A 23,293-nucleotide genomic window follows, 5' to 3' on the forward strand; every position below is an offset into this window, starting at 1 on the left:
CTCTGAAGAAACGGCACCAGCAGCCGTTCCTTCAGAGCGCATGCACCAGTGACGTCACTGGCTGCATGTAAGGTAAATATCTCCTAAACGGTACATGTTTAGGAGATATTTACAGTACCTATAGGTAAGCCTTAATATAGGCTTACCTATAGGTAAAAGTGTCAGAGGAGGGTTTACTTCCTCTTTAAGGCAATACTGCTGCTTTTGTATTGCCCGTGTTTTTTCTTACAGCTGAAATTAGTTTTTTAATGGAAATAGCGGGCCTCAACCACATGCCTAGCGTTTAGCTTGCAGTTGCATTGCAGCTCTATTCACTTGAATGGGTTACCATGCAACAAGAAATTACGCAACTGCCCCTATGTGTACAGTGCTGTCAGTGAAGCATGTGACAGAATTGGGTGGTAGGAGAGCTTTGAAAATGCTCCTCAACCATTCTTTTTCAGTGCATGTCTGATGGTCACCATCTACTTCCCGGACTGAGATGCCGGCTCGGAGATCACACAGATCAGCCCCTGCTGCAGTCTTCCACCTTACAACTTGTTACACAATTACAAAATACAGTCTGATCTCTGAGGGAGAAACTAGGAAGGAAATAGACCCTAAGGATTGACTTTTAATGATAAAGGGAGCTCTTTGTAAAGTTATACCTATGTTATACATTGTGACAGCAGTAGACCCTCAGTCGGGTTTATTTGTTGCCTGCACTCCTTCACTTTCTGTATATTTGATGGGTGTCAGAAACAACAGAAAGTAGGGGGAAATCTTACCAATGGGGAAACAGGATGTGACAAAAAAAGTTTAGAAGTGGGGAAGGATTAGGCACTGTAACGGATCAATTGCCCCCCCCCCCCCCCCCCCGACCGGCTACCTCCATTGACGGATGCTCCTAGTGCTTCCTGAGGGCTCCAAGCACTCCACCAGACACCATAACCGACTCAGACCCCACAAACCGCCGCAGCTTGGTTAGGGTCTCGCCATCTCCTACCCACCCTTTACCTACGACAAGGCTCCAGGTTCCCCTGGGTGAACCTCTCTTTCCCCAGAAGAGAGGGCAGCAGGAACAAGCTCTACACAAGCTCTTACAATAGCTTAGTGATTATCCAAGGGAGTATGGAAGACCATAGCAATCCCTTGTAGCATATTCCCCCAATAAGAGACAGGACTCTAAATTGAGGGTGAACTAACTCTAGAACAACTTTATTGAACAAGAAACAGACTTATATACAGCCTTCCCCCACAAGGTTACCGCCCAGGTGGACCTTGTTGAGGACTGGACGTGACATTCACAATCCAAAAGAAACAGGGTTTTACACTTCCATACAGTGTACACAAAAATATACAATGTGGGACAATACCCCCTCCCCCTTAGCATCCAATCTATCTACATATATACATCCCATAATAAGTTTCTCTTAAGGCAAACAGACAGAACAATGTGAGGTCATTAACATTTAACAATGATACAGGGCAATCCACATTCCCTCCCAATCCACAAACAATAGGGAAAACATGTCTGACATTGAGGAATATGTAATATTCACATTATTTAGGAATTTCAGATTTCATGGCAATGGGAATAAATCTTCATATTTCTATATGGAGATATTGCTGACAAATATGACTGTCCCATCTGAAGCAATTCAAGCCATTAATAATCTGTTTTTCACTTCCAGTGACGGTTAGTACCGTCACAGGCACCTATAGCTTTCACCTCACTAATGTTCAAAATCTAAAATGTTAAGTCTCACGACCGACAGTGAAGTCCAACTGGTAGAGGAGAGAGCCCATGGGTGACCTTGGTAGCTAAAGTCACTATTGGAATAGTGGGTACCCTGGGTTTCAGGGATCCCAAGTTTACTGTACGTACAGACATCTTTAGGTGACAGCTTTTCATTCTTGCTAGTTGCTTATCTGCACAAGGGTCTTCTTTTAAATTCCCGTATGGATTAACCAAAAGAATTTGTAATTAGGAAAATACAGGATTACATATTGCTGCATTGATGTTTCTGAACAAGAGGATTAGATGGTCGGATCACCTGTAAAGAATAGTTCAGTTTTTGGGGGTTTTCACCAAATTACGTCTTCAAATCCACCCTTTTGTTGCTTCTCTTTCATTTTTACATATATTTTATATTGCACAGTAATAAGTGGAGTGAAAGTCACGTGTGTGTGTGTGTGTGTGTGTGCATAAGCCCTGGTTCACACCAGTGCTGCTTTGAAATCTCACTACTTCAGCGTGATTTTAAAGCCACCCATTTAATTTCAGATTGCGACCTCATTTAACAGAAGTCAATGCAAGTCACAATAAAATCGCAAAAACAAAGTAATGCAGGAAACTTTTTCAAAGTTGCTGCGACTTGAGTTGCAACAAGTTAAATAGTTCTAATGTGGTGCGACTTGTCATACGATTTTGAACTGTCAAATTGCATAACAAATCGCACTGATGTGAACTAGGGCTAAGACAACTTTAATGAAGGAGGAGAGGAATACATGTCAAAACTTTGGAGGTGACATTGTACATCTGGCATTCCAATGAATGATCCAGTTGATCAATGTCTGTAAATGAATGTCAATTTTTGTGTTCACAAATCCAGCACACAATTAGAAGTGTTTCAGTAATACCATTATTAACCTCTCTGCCCCTGGCCAACTCTTATGGTCAGCTCTTTTGGCCAGCTTGTCTTTGACAAAAGTGGCACAGAAAGTGGCATGAATTAGCTAAAAGGCAAACTAGACAGTGGCAAGGTTGCTGCCTTTCCTTAAAGAAAAGTTTCTTCAACTTATGAATTAAATGTCAAAGGGCCAGTGGTGGCATAACATTTAGGCCAGCCTCAATATTCCAAGGGCGGTCCAAGCTAAAATTCTTCCAAAGGCTCTTTTTTTATGTTATGTGTTGCTAGTCTTTAAAAATATTGGTTCAAGGCATACTAATTTGTGACTTTAAATTTGGTTTCCAATTTGTGATTTTGAATTTGAATAAAAACATACTTATGTATTTTTTTTTCATCCTACAGATACTAAACAAAGGTAGAATAATGAGAACTGGAAGACAAGATAGGTCCCAAGGCCAATCCCTTGTGACTTTGCTGCTGCCAATAACACCAGAGTTCATCCCATCCTTCCGCATATTGGCCTATTATGTGGTCACAACTGGAGCAGGCCGTGAGGTTGTGGCTGACTCTGTCTGGGTGGATGTAGCAGATACCTGCATGGGAACGGTAAGAATGTCCTACAAAGCAATTAGACATCATATTGGTTTGGCACCACCATCTGTGATTTCAGCAGATCATCAACCTATTGAACTTTTCAGATTCAGATGTTTCCAGTGTTAATTCTACAGCATACAAGGTCATTTTAGACAATTGTGAGCTTGTGGGAACAGTTTAAGGGAATTCCTTTCCATGCACAAAGGTGGCTCTATCAAGACATAGGGAGAATTCTAACATTCAGTTTTAAGCCAGAGAATCCCCCAGCAAACAGTAGAAATGGTGTTTCTTTGTACGTCAGCTCAGGTTTGGTTTTAATTGCCGCCAGTTTCCTAATCTGCAAACAGTTGTTTTGAAATCTGTTGCAGCCAAAGCGATAAATTCTATTCGATATTCAGGGTGTAACATGTAACATGTTACAGATGCACCGACCCCAGAACCCAACCTCCTTCTCGATCCCCCGTTTTGACAGCCAGAGGCAGCTCTTCCCCTGCTCGCTGTCACAATCTAAAAAAAACATGGCAGTGTGGGGCTCCGTCCACCCAGCAATGTCATTTATTTACAGTGTTCTGTAAATGTGAACTTATCCTTTAAAGTGGCAGCAGTAAGAACTGCTTAAATTTGTCGGTGCCATTGTGTCGAGATAGTGATTGGTATTCACTTTACCTGTCATTGATGGTAATGTTATGACTGATCGATGTATAACATAATGGGCAGTTACTGTATTACAATACATTTCTATATGCAATTTACAGAATTTCTAGGAATTCTAGAATTTACTAATCTAGAATTCTAGGGGATCAAATCATTGATTTCAGTCTTTGAGCTCACATAGGGCAGATTTAGTCATATGCAGCCGCCATTTTAGAGTCTACATGAGCTGCTCGTTATAAAGTTCAACCTTTTTTTAGAACATAAAACTTAAGGTTGTATTGGAAGAATATTGTCATAAAATCCTACCTCTCGCAAAGTCTACTGTGCCCGTATGGGACTAAACCAAATTCAGAGCACACAGAGGTATTTTGGTAAAATCCACCAACATTTTAGAAATCTGAAAAAAATATTCCTCAGCTTTTTTATAAGATAATAAAAACATATATATATATATATATATATATATATATATATATATATATATAAAATGTATACCTGATTTGATGATATTAATGAAAGCATTAGCACTGAAGGTCCCAATGTTTCCCTATCAGCTTACCTTTTTACCTTATTTCAGTCTGGAAATATTTGTTGAATATTCATATATGGGTTTTCACTTTTTACTACAGCGCCATTTGTGTCACCTGTGGAGACTAGGGATCGACCGATTATCGACAAAGCCAATATATATCGAGGGCCGATCTGCACTTTCCCCGATATATATTGGAATCAGCCCCTGAGCTTACCGATATTGCCGATATTTCGGGAAAGTGCTGTACCGGAGTGAAGCCTGCAGCTAGAGGCATCACCCCGGTTCCCGGCGTCCATAGCCGACGGTCGGCTGTCTTGTAATGACAACCGATGCGGCTGAGAAGCTGCTGGGCTGTCATTACAAGGAGCGGGAGGGGACGCCCCCCTCCCCTTTCCTTCCGCGGCTTGGTGGGACGGGAGACCCGGGCAACCAGCCTGCACAGCCGCTGAAGACCCGTTCAAAGCCGCATTCGGCTCTGATTGGGTCTCCAGGTAAAAACCCAGAAGTGATGTCATGACAACACTTCTGGGTACTCAGCTCCAAAGTAAAAAATATGACAGCATTCAAAGCCAAACTTGGCCTTTTGAATGCTTTTAAGTGCAGAGGAGGGGTTTGGGGGTCTTTTAGACCCCCAGATCCCTCCACAAGAGTATCTGTAAAAAATAAAAAAATAAAAACATTTTTTAAATGTCCGAAAATATCGGCCGATATCGGCCGATACCGATATGTGATGACCAAAATATCAGTATTGGTATCGGCAATAAAAAAATGATATCGGTCGATCACTAGCGGAGACTATAGACAGCCATGCTATCACACATTATAGAGTTGATCCACCTTTGCCACTTTCAGGAAGCTGCTCCAGAGCAAAAGCATGTAGACAGAAAGTGGCTAAAAGAGGTTGATTGAGCAAATAACCGTGTCAAAAAAGTGCAAATAGCATAACAATTCCTAATGATACACAGTGCTATAGCAAACTACAAGTCATATGATTATGGTTTATATCTACTTTAACATATTATTAATTGTGTGATAACAGGGTGCTTTTGTTAAACTTATAACAAATAAAACGTGGTTTGTGTCTCACAGCTGACAGTGTCAGGTGAAAGGGATCGAGACAATGCAGTTCAACATCCAGGATCTTCGATGAAACTTAGACTGAAAGCTGACCACAAGGCCAGTGTGGGACTGGTAGCCGTGGATAAAGGAGTTTTCGTGTTAAATAGCAAATATAAGATATCCCAGACCAAGGTAAGCTGATTAATGTTAGTAGGCAAATGTATTTGTTATGATAACCAAAATGTAAATGAGAGATTTTGTATATTATAATTGAGATCTTTATACAAATATGATGGTGGGTATGATAGTGATAATGAATTAAAGTGCCCTATAATTGTGATGATGATGATGGTAGTGTTAAAGATAGTAATAATAGTCATACTTAAATGAGTGGTGAGAAGAAAGAATAGAAGAGGGATGATAAGGGTGGAAGATTATTTTTGATGAAGTAAATGAGAAAAATAGAGTTGACAATAAGGATGAAGATAATAGTTGACCATGATGGTTGTGGAGTAGATGGTATCAATTATGAAGGAGATTTATCAGCGATGAGCAGGCTGATGATAGATGTAATAATGCTTAGAACAATTATTAGGAATAATGAAGAAGAGAAGGAAAAAGAAGGGGATGATATTGGGGATGATGATGATGATGATGATATGATATTGGGGATGATGATGATGATGATATGATATTGGGGATGATGATGATGATGATGATGATGATGATGATGATGATATGATATTGGGGATGATGATGATATGGAAGAGAAACTCGTTGAAGAAATATTATGGTTTCTGTTGATAGAGGTAATGACGATGATAAAGACTTTTGGGATAGTGTATTTTCTAGGGAAAGTCAGCCAAAAGTCATGGCTCACTGACTGATGGTTCTGATGAAGAGTTTGATGGGGCAGTGATGAGGATGAGGGTGTTGATGATGAAGAAGTTTGATAGGGGCAATAGTAATGATGTAGACAGAGATGCTGCTGGTAAGGATGATGAAGAGTTTGACGGTGGTGTTGATAAGGATAATTTTAAATATGATGCTGATGAACAACTTATTGATGATAGTGGTGATAAGGTAGATGGATAGAGGGGGATAGAGTTATGGAGGATTATAACCCCCGTCAGTTTTTTTTTTTTTTTTTTGCCATCTGTGTCCCATTCTCACAGATGTGAGAATGGGACACGGATGGCAAAATCTCCCCGATTTCCCTTCACTTCCTGTCCCATAGTCAAAAAAGGAAGTAAGAAGAATTACCCCTAAAATGGGGGAGTCCTGGGTATCACCTGAGTCACCAGAACTGGTGTCCTGTTTGGAAAATTTCCCCTCTATTAGTGTTCTGATTTCACTTTAAGAGCCGGTTCACATATGACCGACTTGCCGGGGCGACCTCACAGGTCGCGGTGCGCAGCTCGCACCGCGACCTCGGAGCGGCCGGCACGGACTTCATATTATTGAAGTCAATGCAGGTCGCTCCGGGTTGCCCCAAAGAAGCTCCGGACCCTTTTTCTAAGTCGGAGCGACTTGTGTCGCTCCTATTAGAACGGGTCCACAGCTTCTCTATGGCAGGCGACCTACGGCGACCTGTCAGGCGACCAGGTCGCCTGACAGGTCGCCCCAGTGTGAACGGGGTCTAATGATAACAATAAATAGAGTGTAACTTTCCCTAACAGGAGCACAGACAGGTTTAATAATCCCTCTCCACTTTCTCAAAACTAAAAAAAAATGTTTTGCCTTTAGTTCACTGAAAGTGATAGTGTTGATATCGTTGAACAAATTGGAAATGGTGGCAGGGATAGTGATAAAGATGAAGTGATTATGAAGATGATGAGGATAATGAGTGTTTGATGATAATGTTGGTAGTGATAGGGAAGAGAGTTGTGATGAAGTTGATGATGATGATGGAGAGGCAAATGATGGTGATGCTGGTGATGAGGAAGAGTATGACGATAATGGTTGAAGCTAGATAAGGGTGTAATGGTGGTGGTGATGATGAGGGTGATGATGAAAGTGAGGTTTATGATAGAGAATTAAATAATGGTGGGTGTAACGAAATGGTGACAATGATGAAGGTAATGATGATGATGGTAAGCAAGGTGCAGCCGCAACAGGACATGCATGGATGGTGATTTTTCCTTGAAAGAGGGTGTATCAGTGCAGGACCTACATCTTATGGCTGCATACCTATCTTTATATTCCTCTGGATGTGATGCTCATAGATGAGCGCCTCTGGCAGGTTGACCCAATCACAGGTGATCCCTAGGTTGCAGCATATCTTTGATCTCATATACACCCGCTTAGCCCCCCCTTTTTTCCTTGAACACAAAAACTCAGGGTGGTGGCTGTGTAAATTATGTCACTCAGGAAATCATCTGGTTAATATCCATCTTAATAGCTCCCCCGGTCGATCTGAGAATATAGCCCCATACATATGGTCTCAAATGACAAATCTAAATAAAGACTGACTTACAGCTTGGTCTTGATAAAGCTAAGGTCTGCGAAATGCGTTGACCCTTTGGCTGTATCAACTTTGCATCGCTGGAGCTGGGTCACCTCATGGTAATCAAGTGGGGGATATAGGACCACTCCGGTATTTACACCTGGAGCTAGTGTTCCTTTGCTCCAGTCCTTTTTTCCATGTCCTGTTCTACTGGTTTTATATTTTGTATATTGTGTTCTTGCTACATGTGTACTGTGGAAGTATTTTCTAGATGTTGATATATGTGTCTCCAAGTTGTGCCAGTAAAGTCCGCCTAATGAAAGGCAGAGCTGGGGTTCTGCCAATTTTTTGTGATGGTAAGCAAGGTTCACAATGCAATACGATCCTTATAAAAATTTACAAAAGGCTTCCTTTTACCCTTCTCCATCCCGAGATCCCCCATTGGTTCATAGCCTTTGTTGTCACTTACTGAGGTTTTCCTGAGGTTACGACTGTTTGTTACTTTACTGTTTGCTCTCTGTACCCTATGGGTTATTAGTTGTTTCTCTGTAATTCTCCAGTGCATGTTAAACGTTGTACTACATTTGTTAACTCCAATAAAATCTTTGAAACAGTAAAAAAAAAAAAAATTTACAAAAGGCTCTTACCTACCAAGGGTGGTTGAGGGAGTATGATAAAGAGGATGCGGATGTTAATGATATTGATGATGAAGATGGTGGTAAAGAGTATGTCAATGTTGATAAAAAAGTAGTGATGATAATGATGGAAAAAATGATGTCTTTCAGAATGAGAAAACTATTGATGATAATGATGATGATGGAAACTGTACTGATAATGAAATGATCGGAGCAATAGTGACAGACTTATTGATAAGGATTAGGATGTGGATTTTGATAATGCACATCCTGATGTTTATAAAAACTACTTTTGCCTCTTCTGTTTTAGGTATGGGATTCAGTGGAGAAATATGACACTGGCTGCACTGCAGGAGGTGGTGCTGATGCTGCAGGAGTGTTTTATGATGCCGGATTGGCATTAGGCAACAGTTTCCACGGTTCCACCGCTCAGAGATCAGGTGAAGATAATGCATTATTTGATTATTTTCAAACTGCAACATACCCTTGCTCTGATACAAGCTAGTAGCTAACCTAAAGTGGAACTTCACTGCCTCTGAGCTCTAAACCAAAAACACTTTTCAATTCATTTTTACTATTCAAAGCAAACTCCCCCAGCCATCCATGTCTCCATGCTTTATTTTGCTAAGAAATCAGTGAAACCCCACCCCCCCCTAGCATTTCTGGTTGTGGCCATCTTCAATAATGGCAGATGATTCATGTAGCATTTATTTCCTGGACTCCATCTGCCTTTATCTCAGGCATGCAGGTAATAGGATGTGTTTAGCTGGGTAAGCTCCTCCTTCACTCCTAAAGACTCCTGGGATGAATGACATAATTTACCTATGCATGGAAACCAGAAAGTAACTGAAGAAATGTATAAAAAAAACATTTAAAACAAGTAAATACAGTAAACCCCCCCTCCATTGCGGGGGTTACGTTCCGGACCCAGCCGCGAAAAGTGAAATTCCGCGAAATAGAAAAACCCTATTAAAATGCATTGTAGGCATGATTTTTTTACTGTCACTGTATGTGTAAAAGCATTTTAAGGTCTTTAAACACACTTTTAAAACAATAGAAACTCATTTAAACACATAAAAGATACTAAGAGACATAGCAAGAGCTATGAAAAACACAAAAATATTTTGTTTTTAATGATTTATATAGTAAAATAACATTACAAAAAAAAACGCGATTTACCGGGACCGCAAAAACTGAACCGCGATGGAGCGGGGGATTACTGTATATTATACCTTCCTATATGTTTAATAATTCTAGCAGCATAAGGATTAGAAATATTCAGTGTTGATTGAGAGAGTAAAGTTCTGCTTAAGAGCCCATTCAGACTAGTCGTGACAAGTCGTGCTCGGTCGCGGTCCATTGAGTAGTACAGGACCCGTTCTAATAGGAGCGACACAAGTCACTCCGACTTAGAAAAAGGGTCCTGTACTACTTTGGGGCGACCTCTGAGAGACTTGCATAGACTTCCATTATGTGAAGTGTCTGCAAGTCGCGCCGAAGTCGCGGTGCACAGCGGTGCACGCGACTTCACAGGTCGCCCCCCAAAGTCGTGTCACGCTAATCTGAATGGGCTCTTAAAGTTTCTGATGGCTAGCCTCAGCCATCTCTAAACAAAATATCAATATTATAGGTTACCTAAACTAAGGAGAATTACTCGTCATAGTAACAATATCTGAGGGCTTCTGACTCTTGAGTATATCCTCCTCATTTAGCTCAATATAGAGCAGGTCTCTGGTCTCCATACAGCTCCCTCTAGTGGTGGCGATGATGGATGCAAACACACCCAAGCCATGGTGCTGGATATAGGACATCCCCATCGTTCTTTGGAGGACACAGCACAATAAATTGTTAAATTAGTGAATGTAATATCTGTAAAGTGCAGTTATACTTTAAAGTGCAATGAAAACCACTAATTTAACTGTAGCACCCTACAGGTAGGTGCTAGGTAAAAGTATAGTGGGCCTAACAGCAGGGTCATAATTTCAGCCGGGCTGTCATGTCTCCCAGGTGTGTCTGCTGAGAGGGGAGTCTCCCCACTGGCTCCATGAGAGGATTCTCATTGGGCAGTGGAGGAAACCCAATCAGAGACACATTCAGGCCTGTATCTACCCCAGAAGGCAGATTCTGCCACAGAGGATTCTGGGAGTGGGTATAAGTTTGAGGGGGAAGCATGACGCAGTGTCTTTGGTGGGAAGCAGAGTCCCAGGAGGGAGAGTATGGCTGTTTCTCCTCCTGTCAGAAGGATCGGGTGTCTCGGGTGGCTGCCTGAGAATCCAGAGAGTGCTGAGCTGAGCTGCAGAGAGGACCAGAGGAGGAAGAGGGGTTCAGTTCCAAGAAAGCCTGTCAAGGTTGTGAGTACTGTGAACTGCCGCTGGGGTCTGCCTGGTGTAGATGGGACCACTCCAGTGAAGGTCCCAGGGATCCAGGAGTCAGCTAGCTGTAACGGGGTGCCTAGTCAGAGGACCCTGAAGTGTTAGAGGGGGTGTCTAGTCAGAGGACCCTGAATTGTAGAGGGGGCGCCAGCATTTGGGCCCTGAAGAGTTAATGTGTGCAGTGTACAGAGTTAAGAGTTGCAGCGGCACAAGCAGTGACAAGGAGCTACCTCAGTAAGTGAAGGGCTGAAGGGAGCTGTTCAGTGACTTTTGAGCTAAATTGAGTGTCAGGAGACAAGTGTTCTACAGTCCTGGATCTTCTGAGTTAACAAACAAGTTAAAGTCGAAGTTCTAGCACAAGTTCAGCATAGCAGTATCTTTAAACGCCAGGAAGCGCTGGTCGGCATTCAGCTGGAGTCAAGACAGCGCCAACGGGCATTTTTCTGTATAAAGTCCCAGTCAAACCTAGTTGCGCCAGAGAAGTATCCCACTCATTCCCTTCTTGCATCCCCAAAATACAATAAAAAAAAAAAACCAAAGATGCCAGAATGGTCATTGTCTTAATTCTCACACCTGGGTTCACAACTTAAAAGTGTTGGAAGTGTCACCGGTAACAATGGCAGACCCACATCAGGCCTAATGCCTACTAATACTGCTACATAACTGTTTCCCAAAACAGCTACATTCAGTGCATACATTGGTGATAACTGTTAGAACTGCCAGGGTTTTTATTTCAGCTCCCAACCAAACTTTCAAGCCCTCATGTAGCTGGTGTGATTGCAGATCACATGTGCTTCACCATGACAACTGCAGATCCAAATAGAGGCTAAGATGGCACCATCCTCATTTGTATAGGATAAGAGGATAAAAGAATTCCAGGGATGGCATATTTTACATAACTACTGTATATTGGTCCACCTTGGACCAATGTAACTATGCATATACAATTCCTGTAGGATCTCTCTAGAAGCTGGAAATCACTGTAGTAAACACCACTACTCCAGTGAACACCAATAGGATTTGGGTTCCTTGCTGAGTAACTGCCCTGCTGCATTGTAAACACAAGAGGTTAGCCATTCGGGATGGCACCATTCAGACTCCCAATTACTAAGGGTGTGGGATTAAATATGGCAGAGGGAGTGGTTAGTTGGTTAAGAAATGTAGGCTGAAGCAGATCCTTACTCGTATGTCATGGAGCAGCATCTCTTCTATCTACTATGTACCATAAATACTCCTATATCTACTACACCATTCAGGAAATGCTTTGAATGAGCGGGGCAAGGACATCACAATGCAGCAGGGCAGCCGCTTGGCATAGGACCCAGAAGCTAGTGGCGATCACTGGAATAGTGTTGTCTATTACAGTGATTTCCAGATTCTAGAGGGATGCTACAGGTATGGTATATGCATAGTTACATTGGTCCAAGCTGGACCAATGCAAAAAATGCCACACCTGGCATTTTTCTTAAATTCTGCTTTACGGCTCCAAAGCAACTTAAAAATACATTTGTGTTCTCTCTTCTGCTTTCTGTTTTCAGTAAGCACACATTTTGGCCATTTTTATGAAACTTGCCAGAAACTAGAACTACTTTAGTACCAATACAGCCAAAAACTATGTGGGGCATTCTAACAAATTCTACACAATGCCACCAAAGTATACCATGGTGTGCAGCAAAATACTTTGTGTTAGTATAGAAATTCCCCAAACCACAAGAGATCATTGCAAGAGTAATTTTATGACTTCTACTGTATATGACCAGGATTTTTCCTGCTTAGAATATGACTTTCCTGAACTAAAATGAGGACATTTATTGAGAAAAAAGCTACAGAGAGTTACAGCTAGCAAGGATGTTGGCAACAAAGGGATTTGCAGAGTGATAAATCTATGATAAAGAATAAGTCCTAGGATGAGACATCTGTGTCCGTCTATATTTTTTCTGGAGTGTAATTTTTTTTTTTTATTTTGTATACAAACTTTTATTGAAAGGAAACAGAAGATGGTGGTACAAAGAGAATTGGTACAATAATATGACAAATATTGGTATCACATAGAGTAAACAGAGATATAACAATCTTAAGTCATTTCAAGTTAACTCTATTCAAAATGGGAATTTGATATCAAAATAACAACAAGGGTATCAAGAATATAGTTCCTGGATATAGGTACAGAGCAGAAAGAGATTTCCATAACACTAAGCGTTAGGCCGGAGACACAGTGTCAAATAAAAGGGTTTTAAATAGTTAGTCACCTGTACAGTAATTAGAAAAAAAAATATCTGAGTGTGTAATCCATGGGTCCCATTTATTAGTGTGAAATTTCATAGAGTTGTAAATAGTATGAAACATTTTTTCCATAATATAGATTGAGTTCTGGAGTGTAATTTAACCTTTTTACATAATTTTTTTTCCTCCTCAGAACCTTTGTGCCAAGGAGGATTAAAGCGCAGACGACGTGACACAGCATTATTAATTCAAACAAAGAACTCTAAAGGTAAAACTTTTTTTCTGTCAGGTTTGTTTTAATTGTTTTTTTAAAGGTTTATGTATTTTTAAACTAATGTTCTAAGTTTTTTTGTTGCTCTATGAATAAAATGGTTGTTTTACAAATTATCCATTAAAAACATGATAAAGGACTACCAAAGCATTGTGAGTTAGCAAAATGGCACAGCCGAGGCTATGTGCTTTGCAGCTACCTTTGTCTGATTGAAACTTAAGATTGGGTCCTTCAATAAGGGATGTGTGGCAGTAGTGATAACCCTTTCAGTTCTGTGTTAGGACATGTGCTGACAGGTAAACACAGGTTGTTTCAGATGCTTTCAGTGCCCATTCGAGGTCGGATCGAGACACATCTGAGATCATTTAGAGGTCATTTAGAGGTCATTGGCAGGTGCACTTTTAGTTACCTCCTTCCAGGTATCAAGCTACTTAGAGCTGTTTTTGCATTCCCACTGAAAAGCAGTTCTCAAAGCCTGTTGGCAAAGGATCAGGATGGTCAACCATGTTTTTTTGCCCTCTCCCTTTGAGCAACCCAACCACAATTTTTTATTTATTTTTTTAAATGTACAAATACAGTCTAAGAGTGAACATGCATACAGCACAGAAAATCACATTAACGATCTCATTAGTGTTTTTCAGTTTCTCTATTGCACAATCAGCAGGCTGGGGGCTGGTCCTTGAGATTACTACTGGTGGTCAGAGACCTGGCTATTGTTTCTCACAGGGATACCTGGAGTTACAAATATTTCTGAAGGTCAACGACTTACAGTATATATATTTATATATATATATATATATATATATATGCAGTGTCTCACAAAAGTGAGTACTCCCCTCCCATTTTTGTAAATATTTCATTATATCTTTCATGTGGCAACACTGAAGAAATGACACTTTGCTACAATGTAAAGTAGTGAGTGTACAGCTTGTATAACAGTGTAAATTTGCTGTCCCCTCAAAGTGACTCAACACACAGCCATTAATGTCTAAACCGCTGGCAACAATAGTGAGTACACCCGTAAGGGAAAATGTCCAAATTGGGCTGTAAGTGTCAATAGTTTGTGTGGCCACCATTATTTTCCTTAACCCTCTTGGGCATGGAATTCACCAGAGCTACACAGGTAGCTACACAGGTAGCTACACAGGTAGCTACACAGGTAGCTACACTGGAGTCCTCTTCCGCTCCTCCATGACGACATCACAGAGCTGGTGGATGTTGGAGACCTTGCGTTCCTCCACCTTCCATTTGAGGATGACCCACAGATGCTCAATAAGGTTTAGGTCTGGAGGCATGCTTGGCCAGTCCATCATTTTTACCCTCAGCTTATTTAGCAAGGCAGTGGTCGTCTTGGAGGTGTGTTTGGGGTCATTATCATGTTGGAATACTGCCCTGTGGCCCAGTCTCCGAAGGGAGGGGATCATGCTCTGCTTCAGTATGTCACAGTACATTTTGGCATTCATGGTTCCCTTAATGAGCTGTAGCTCCCCAGTGTCGGCAGCACTCATACAGCCCCAGACCATGACACTCCCACCACCATGCTTGCTGTAGTAAAGACACACTTGTCTTTGTACTCCTCCTCACCTGGTTGCCGCCACACACGCTTGACACCATCTGAACCAAATAAGATTATCTTGGTCTCATCACACCACAGGTCAGAACATGGTTCCAGTAATCAATGTTCTTAGTCTGCTTGTCTTCAGCAAACTGTTTGCAGGCTTTCTTGTGCATCATCTTTAGAAGAGGGTTCCTTCTGGAATGACAGCCATACAGGCCAATTTGATGCAGTGTGCGGCGTATGGTCTGAGCACTGACAGGCTGACCCCCCACCCCTTCCTTCTCTGCAGCAATACTGGCAGCACTCATATGTCTATTTCCCAAAGACAACCTCTGGATATGACGCTGAGCATGTGCATTCAACTTCTTTGGTCAACCATGGTGAGGCCTGTTCTGAGTGGAACTTGTCCTGTTAAACTGCTGTATGGTCTTGGCCACTTTGCTGCAGCTCAGTTTCAGGGCCTTGGCAATCTTCTTATAGCCTAGGCCATCTTTATGTATAGCAACAATTCATTTTTTCAGATCCTCAGAGAGTTCTTTGCCATGAGGTGCCATGTTGAACTTCCAGTGACCAGTATAAGAGAGTGAGAGCGATAACACAAAATGTAACATACCTGCTGCCCATTCACACCTGAGACCTTGTAACACTGATGAGTCAATTGACACCGGGGAGGGAAAATGGCTAATTTGGATATTTTCCCTTAGGGGTGTACTCACTTTTGTTGCCAGCGGTTTAGACAATAATAACTGTGTGTTGAGTTATTTTGAGGGGACAGTAAATTTACACTGTTATACAAGGTGTACACTCACTACTTTACATTGTAGCAAAGTGTCATTTCTTCAGTGTTGTCACATGAAAAGGTATAATAAAATATTAAAATAATAAAATAATTACACAAATGTGAGGGGTGTACTGACTTTTGTGAGATACCGTATAAATATGTATTACATGTATATACAGTATATGTATTTCAGGGGTGCATGCAGCTTTTTTTCCTAGAAATTGAGTAAAATTTAACCCCAAATTTGGGGAAGTATTTTTATAATAAAATGTTTCCTTAGCCGTTATATAAAATAAAATAAAAACAAAAATTGAGATTGAAGCGCCACATCACTGCTAAGAAGTCCAGATACAACTTTATTCTGAAAAAAGTAAAGGGTACAATCAAAAAAAGGTAGTTAACACATTTTGGGAGTCATAGAGCACACCTTCATCAGGGCTTGATTGACAACAGTGTACACAAACCAAAAGTGAACTGAAAATACAATAGTAATTTTTCCAGTGTGAATTATAAGCATAGGCCTTTCAGCAGCTTGTTTGTTGTCAGTCAAGCCCTGATGAATGGGATGCTCTTGTACCTCCAAAAAGCATTACATACCGTTTTTGGATCGTACCTCTGACTTACCTCAGGATAAAGTTGTATCTGGACCTCTTAGCAGTGGTGTGGGCCTTCAATTTCAACTTTTGTTGCATTACACTACAACCCAAGGAGAGTGTTGAGATCCTCTGGGGCAGGGCTTCCCAAACTTTTTTGGGCTGAGACCCACTTCTGAATACAGTTATTTTTCGAGACCCACTTGCTTGTAATTGAATATTGTAAAGCGCTACAGAATTTGTAGGAGCTATATAAATGCAAATAATAATAATGCATATTTTAAAGGGAGGGGGATGTTAAATTAAAAATATAAATTTACCACTTTTCAGTTTATTATTGAATACATTTGCCAGATGTTCTAAGTGAGGGGTCAGAAACCTGTGGCATGTGTGGCATATAAGCGGAGTTGTAAGTAATCAGCACCCTCATAGACAGTATAAGGCAGGCAGAGGACAGAAATCAACCACCCCAGGACAGTGATCAGCAGGCTATATGGCACCCACCCTCCTTCTCCCAGCGGTCCACAGTGAAGGTGAAGCCCCTGTTTGCCCAGCACACCTCACTCAGAGTCTCCATGATGAGCAGCTCTATGCTGATCTTGGTGTCCTGGCTCTTCTCCTTCAGATCCTCTACTGGGGTCACAGAAGCTGCCATGAACTTTTGACACAGCCGGGCCACCTGGTCCTCCTATGACACAGAGGCTGCCGTCTCTGCCCGCTATAGCTGAGAGAATCCTGCCACCAATCTAGCCACCACCGCTGCCGCCAGCAGGACAGAGGAGCTGGCTCTGCACCCCATGAACATAGCCTACATAGCAGCCCACATACGTACTCACTGATGCAAGTATCCTACACGTTGGGAAATTCAGACCAGTCTCCATAAACTGCGTGGGCGGGGTCCTGAATCCATCGCAATTTGACTTCTCTGGCTCTCTGTAATTTGCAGGGGCTCACACAGCACAATTTAAGCGGGCCAGCTCTCAGGGATTTCTGGCTCATCGCGACCCACTCAAACGCAGCCTGCGACCTACCAGTGGGTCCCGACCCACAGTTTGGGAACTCCTGCTCTGGGGTATAGAAGCTGCCTGCCTGGGAACCAGATCATTTACATCAACATCATACTTTAAGATAGCAATACCAGTGAGATAATCCTAGAGGTCCAGCAATATTTTTCCACTTTCCTCAAATATAAAAAAAAAAAAAATGCAAAACTTACCTTTAATCTGGAGCTGTCCCCCAATAGTAGCTTCTTGTCACCACAAGGTTTTCTTATTTGTCTGGGTTAAATGATACCCAGTGTCATTCAACCCAGAAGACTAACATGGGACTGCTTCCATAGGTGTCCTTCATTTATATTGTATTGATGCAGAGAGCTGCATGTCATCATGACAGCATTGCTCTCTGCATCATCAGAGGGCCTAGACAAGAGGCAAAGAAGAAGATGAAAAACGTAAGTATGAAAACAAGCAAAACTTATTACTTGGGGGTCCTTCAGGGTCAATGAAGGGGGGGTTGGTTGGCGATCAGGGGCAAAAGTCAAATGTTGGACACCTGGATGTAAGATGAACAGAGATCAGGTCAAGTAACAGGAGATCTTGACATTAAAATGTTTACTGTAATGTTTTTTCCCTGTCTATTTTTGTAGCATTGGACTATGAAGGTCTTCAGAGGACGTGCTGTGAAGATGGCATGAGAACCTTACCCATGAAGATCAGCTGCGAGCGGCGTTCCAGAAACATTGTAGATGGAGAAAAGTGCATTGCTGCTTTCCTGGACTGCTGCAGGCACATTGAGAAGATAAGAGAAGCCGAGAAAATAAAAAACCCACTTGAAAGAAGTAAGGTCACACTATACAGATAAACAAGAATTTCCCTTTATCACCATAGAATCTATTTATGAAACACTTGTTGGATGAATATTCGTGCAGGCTGGACCAATTTTCCCTGTATTTTCTGTTATTAATTAGATCCTATGATCATCAGTTCCATCTAACGGCCAAAATGCGGTATAATTTCTCATTGAGATATTTCAGAAAACTGTACCACATTGTGGCTACTAGATAGAGCTGACAATCATAGGAATGAATCTTTTACAAAAAAATGTGATGAAAATTCATCCAGCCTGTAGTGTAGTGCTGTAGCCTTTAGTGATCGCTGTTATCATTTTTAACTGATTTTGCCTTTTTTTTTCTTACTGTAAATCAGCCTTTCTCAACCTTCCCAACCCAGAGGAAGCCTTGAAATCATTTTCAGGTCTTGGTGATTCCCTGCTAAAACCAATTCATCCGTAGTCAGTGGGGAAAATGCTCCTTACATTGGGGGTCAGTAGAAGGAATGCAATCCTTACAGTTATGCTCAAAATGACACCCTTATGGACAGCAAAAAAGATAATTGGGTCATGCTGTTGGTTTTGCCAAGTAGTGTTGGCCTTGGAACTATGCAGGCACCATCAGATAGAAAGTCAACAAGCCACAGCTCAAAAAAACCCTAGCAACTTCTAGAGGAACCCTAAGGTTCCATAGAACCCTGGTGGGGAATGGCTGGTAAAAAATGAACTTTCTGCCCTCTTACTCTGATGCTCTCTGCTGGCATAGCTGAGTAATAGCCATGCCGATCATAAAAAGCTTCCTTGAGAGGGCCTGTCTGACCTGGTCAGGTAAACTGCACTGGACAGCGTGTTTACTCTCTGCTGTCTACTGACTTTTACTGTGGCTTCAATTATAGTGAAACATATATAAACGATTTAAAATGTAGGAAAAATACTATGAAATTAGGTTGTTGAACTTAATATATACAGTATTTACTTTTTTCACTATTCTGGATAAAGTGAAGCAGTATTTAATCCTTCACTGGGACTATATCACTGTCTATGACCTTAACAAGCAGATATCTCTGGTCCTGTTTGTAACAGCCAAGGCCTGAACTGGACCTCCTGGCTTTTTTTCATTGAAGGCTGGATTTACCATTAGGCACTCTAGGCCTGTGCAAATAAGCAACAGAGGGGGAGAGGTGGCTTCTGTGGGTGTTCCTAATATCGGCACTGCTATTATCAGTTAAAATACAATGAGCTGATATACAATATGTGAGCCTTTCTCAGCTAGGGTTCCTTCTGGGGTTGCTAGGGGTTCCTTAAGCAATGAGCAATTGCTGCCTATCAGATGAGTAAGACCTTATTTAGATGTGCAGTTGGGGTTGCAGTAAAAATACTCCCCAACCGTCCCCCTTATGCTGCAGTAGGCAGTGGATGGAAGTGCTTACATGCTGTGGTTGTGGTGCTTCTCTTTGTGCCAGGGGTAGTGACATCAATATGTTGTTGATGCTGGTCCTAGTAGACTCACTTTAGATATTTCTAGACCTTGCACCAGACAGTAGGATCATTAATTTCTATAATATATAACTTAAAATAATTGTTGTAAAATCACTTTTTTTTTTTCAGGCGATGCGGACCTTGATTACATTGATGATGCTGACATAATCTCCAGGACAGAATTCGTAGAAAGCTTTTTCTGGAAGATAGAGACAATGAATGAAGCACCAGATGCTAATGGGTGAGTGTAGGGCCTTGGAATATATTCATAAGGCTGTTATATCAAATGGTTTTACGCAATTAGTAAAGCATTGACTTGTATTTGCATTTAATATGTTAGCAAGTAAAAGGTTAAAGTAAACCCTAATAATGAACTTTTCTTATTTCCTTAAAAGTCTTTTTCTATACAGTATCTGAGAACAGGTCCTGGATAGTGCTACCCAATGTGGTGTGCAGGATGCTATTGGTTTGTGGTCCCTTTAAGGGGGATGGTTTGAAGACCTTGTTAAGCACTCAGGGTGTCAGGACCTTGATCACCTGCTGGTGGCAGTGTGGTTTTCTGGGTGGAAGGTTGTGTGTCCACCAGCGGTTGTCTCCCAGCAACCAGCATACCCCATTACTCAGATGTTTGGGTGTAATGGTGCGCTTTCCAATGTGAAACAAAAAAGTTATAAAAATAACATATATTTCCTAAACACAATATTTCAAAAACTATGTGATTAAAAGTGTGTAGTCAAAGCAAGTAACACAATAAAAAAACAATGTTCATCCAATCAGTTTCCACCTGATGCTGGCTGCTGGGAGGTTACTTAGGCCCTCCCTTTTTGTGTCTTTGTGCTCCAGTGTTATGTCAGGAATCAGCAGCACCAGAGATGGCCAGATCTTCATGGCTGCACTCAGGAAACTTGGACCAGACTGTAAACGCTTTAAGTGAGATTTATTCACAGTAAAAACGGAAACCATCCAAACACCAACACAAAGCAAACAATTTCCAACAATTTTACTTTTTTGGCACCATCAATAATGTGACAAAATTACAACATTCCCCACAAGTCCCCAATCCTTTTCCCATACCTCAATTCACTAAAGGTCTACACTTCTAATCATAGCCAAGCCATAACTACACTAATACCAAGGCGGTGGGAAGGTGGGCGAGATTGCTCCCCTCACTGTTTGTTTCCCTAGGTTATAACCTCCTTAAGTCATATTCTTAAATTAGTCCTCACCCATTCTTAACCCCTTTGCTACCCTTCCAACCCACCGTGTCATGTGCCCTTTTCTTCTATATGCTGAGAGCAGCCCTCAGTCTGTGCTATCAGCATTACAAGTGCTGCCCAATTCTCTTGGTGGACTACAGAACCACCTCCCACTTGTTATAAAGAAGCAAGGAGAGGAAGATGTTCTGTAGTCTTAATACCATTCCTCTTCTGGGGTGACAACTCCCCCCCCCCCCTCGTTGATACAGTTGGGTGAGTAAGTGCTGCCGCCATATGAAATGGTGTTTATTACAACCAGGATCACAAAAAGAAAAAAGGCAGCCACCAACTCTAAGAGCTGATTTGCTTCATTAGGCTCCTTCTATGGTTTTATTCTATCATGAAAATGTGTTAGGGCTACAAAACACCTCGTCTCCATAACCTGATGGGGTGTGGGGGGGGGGGGGAGTGTGTTTTGTAGTTCACAAAGCTGATAACATTGCCAGTATGAAAAATTAATAATGGTATTGTTGGGTTTTTCCACTTTTTAGGCTTTGTTCTGTTATATTTCCCCATTGTAAGGGGACAAAAAAATGTTCTAAACAAATATTTCTTCTAAAACAGGATTTCATCCAAGAGTCTCAGTCTCTTCTTAAAAGATTCAATCACTACATGGGAGGTTTTGGCTGTGAGTTTGTCTGAAAACAAAGGTAAGTTTTTATATCCCATATAAAGGACGTTTAAGCGCTATTGCAATTTTTGAAAATAGTATTGAAGATGTAAAACAAAAAACTGCTTCCATCCTCTAAAGCTGTCACCCCGACATCACAAACTGTCTAGCTAGTACCAATGGTAACATCGGCTGTATAATAACAAATGTAGGGCGCTGATAAAATATAAGGTGTGTATTGTAAACCAAAACACTTATTTTTAGATGAGGTACAGTCAATAAGCTCACATTAAAATAATAACAATAAATAATCACAATTGAATATATAAAGTGATATTTAGTGATAAAGTGCCAGTGCTCAAAGTAATATTATTTATAAAACTTTATAAATATAAATGAATTATGACTGATAGTGCCAGTGCTTTATATTGTGCTTAATGTACTAAAATTATATATAAATAAGAACCAATAACACATATGAGTGCAGTGCTGGGTCAAAAATATTCATAAACTATTATTCAATCGTGAGATAATAGTGACATAAAGTGATCTGTGCTGGTGTGTATTAAAGTGACTAAGAGCAATCAATTCAATTTTTTGTGGTTTCAAATGTGCAAAGTGTGCCCCAATTGGGCTTATTAGTCCATATAGTGATTCCCATGGTGAATAATCAATTCTTCAGTAGTGCATCAGATATTGGATATCCCAACGTGCGGTCCTGCGGGCATAGTGCTGTTAAAATATATGCTCACCAGAAGGATGTGGGTCACACAGACCCTGCAGGTGTTTTTACAATATGTGGATGGGATACCATTCTTTTCCTCCTTCCTCTCTATTTCTCCAGGGATTTTGGACTTAGGTCTCACTTTTAGGGCTTCAAAGGGTTAAAAATGCTCTCTCCAGCAATAATCTCCGATGCAGGATTTTTAAATGTATGTCTCAGTAGGGGGGGTATAGGAGACAGGAAGCCAACATAGTGTGATACCATTTATTATGCACTTCTATAATATGACGATTTTTCATGTTTGCTTTTCTGTGTTTTCATTGGCAGGAATCTGCGTGTCCAAGCCACATGATATCCAGGTCCAGCTGTCCTTCTTCATTGATCTCCGACTTCCATATGCTGTGATAAGGAATGAACAAGTTGAGATAAGAGCTATTCTCTACAACTATGGCAACAGTGATCTCAAAGTAAGTGAATCAGTTTACTAGTACACATTTCTTGCAAGCAAAATAATTCACTGGTAACTAGTAAACTGTGTAGTAAAACATAATATTATTATTATGATTTTATTATTGCAATTTTAAAGATAGGTTGACCATACACTATACAATCTTATTGTGCCATATCCAATCCGCCATGAACTATGTAGTGCAGGGGTCTGTCTGATTTATTATTAACTGAATAAATTACGTTGTATGAAAAAAAGGGGACAGTCTCCAAATTGGGAAATATAAATATCACTAGGGATAAAGGTATCCACGTCCCAAATAGAATAGAAGGAGGGAGAGGAGGGGGGCAGGAGGACTTTTAAAGGGATACCGTCATCGACACCAATAACAACAATAATATGTAAAATTAAACAGATTTTATTTAGAACAAAAATGTGTGCAATAAAAATTATCGTGTTAGCAAACACAGATAATGAATACAAATACAGAAACAATTGACAACTAGAAAAAAAAGTTTGTCGAGACAAACTTTAAGTTGCCTTGAGAAAGCCTGACCAGAAAGTTTGAAAAGTTTAGAAAGTTTAGAAAGTTTGAAAAGTTTGAAAATGTGAAAAGTTT

At 40.9% G+C, this 23,293-nt stretch overlaps 1 protein-coding gene across 1 annotated transcript in view; it reads left to right on the top strand.

The window, feature by feature from the left end:
* The window catches only part of LOC309553572 (venom factor-like), a 159,151-nt gene that overhangs the window by 61,730 nt on the left and 74,128 nt on the right, over nt 1–23,293 (top strand). Inside the window, exons 13-20 of the mRNA XM_082254844.1 lie at nt 3,015–3,218; nt 5,482–5,643; nt 8,843–8,972; nt 13,321–13,395; nt 17,976–18,167; nt 19,766–19,877; nt 21,457–21,542; nt 22,554–22,693. Of these exons, the coding sequence (XP_082110970.1) occupies nt 3,015–3,218; nt 5,482–5,643; nt 8,843–8,972; nt 13,321–13,395; nt 17,976–18,167; nt 19,766–19,877; nt 21,457–21,542; nt 22,554–22,693 (1,101 nt within the window). The remainder of the gene's footprint in view (nt 1–3,014; nt 3,219–5,481; nt 5,644–8,842; nt 8,973–13,320; nt 13,396–17,975; nt 18,168–19,765; nt 19,878–21,456; nt 21,543–22,553; nt 22,694–23,293) is intronic.

Source organism: Pelophylax lessonae (assembly GCF_965119305.1).
Source record: "Pelophylax lessonae genome assembly, chromosome: 4".
In the NCBI taxonomy this organism is placed as follows: domain Eukaryota; kingdom Metazoa; phylum Chordata; class Amphibia; order Anura; family Ranidae; genus Pelophylax; species Pelophylax lessonae.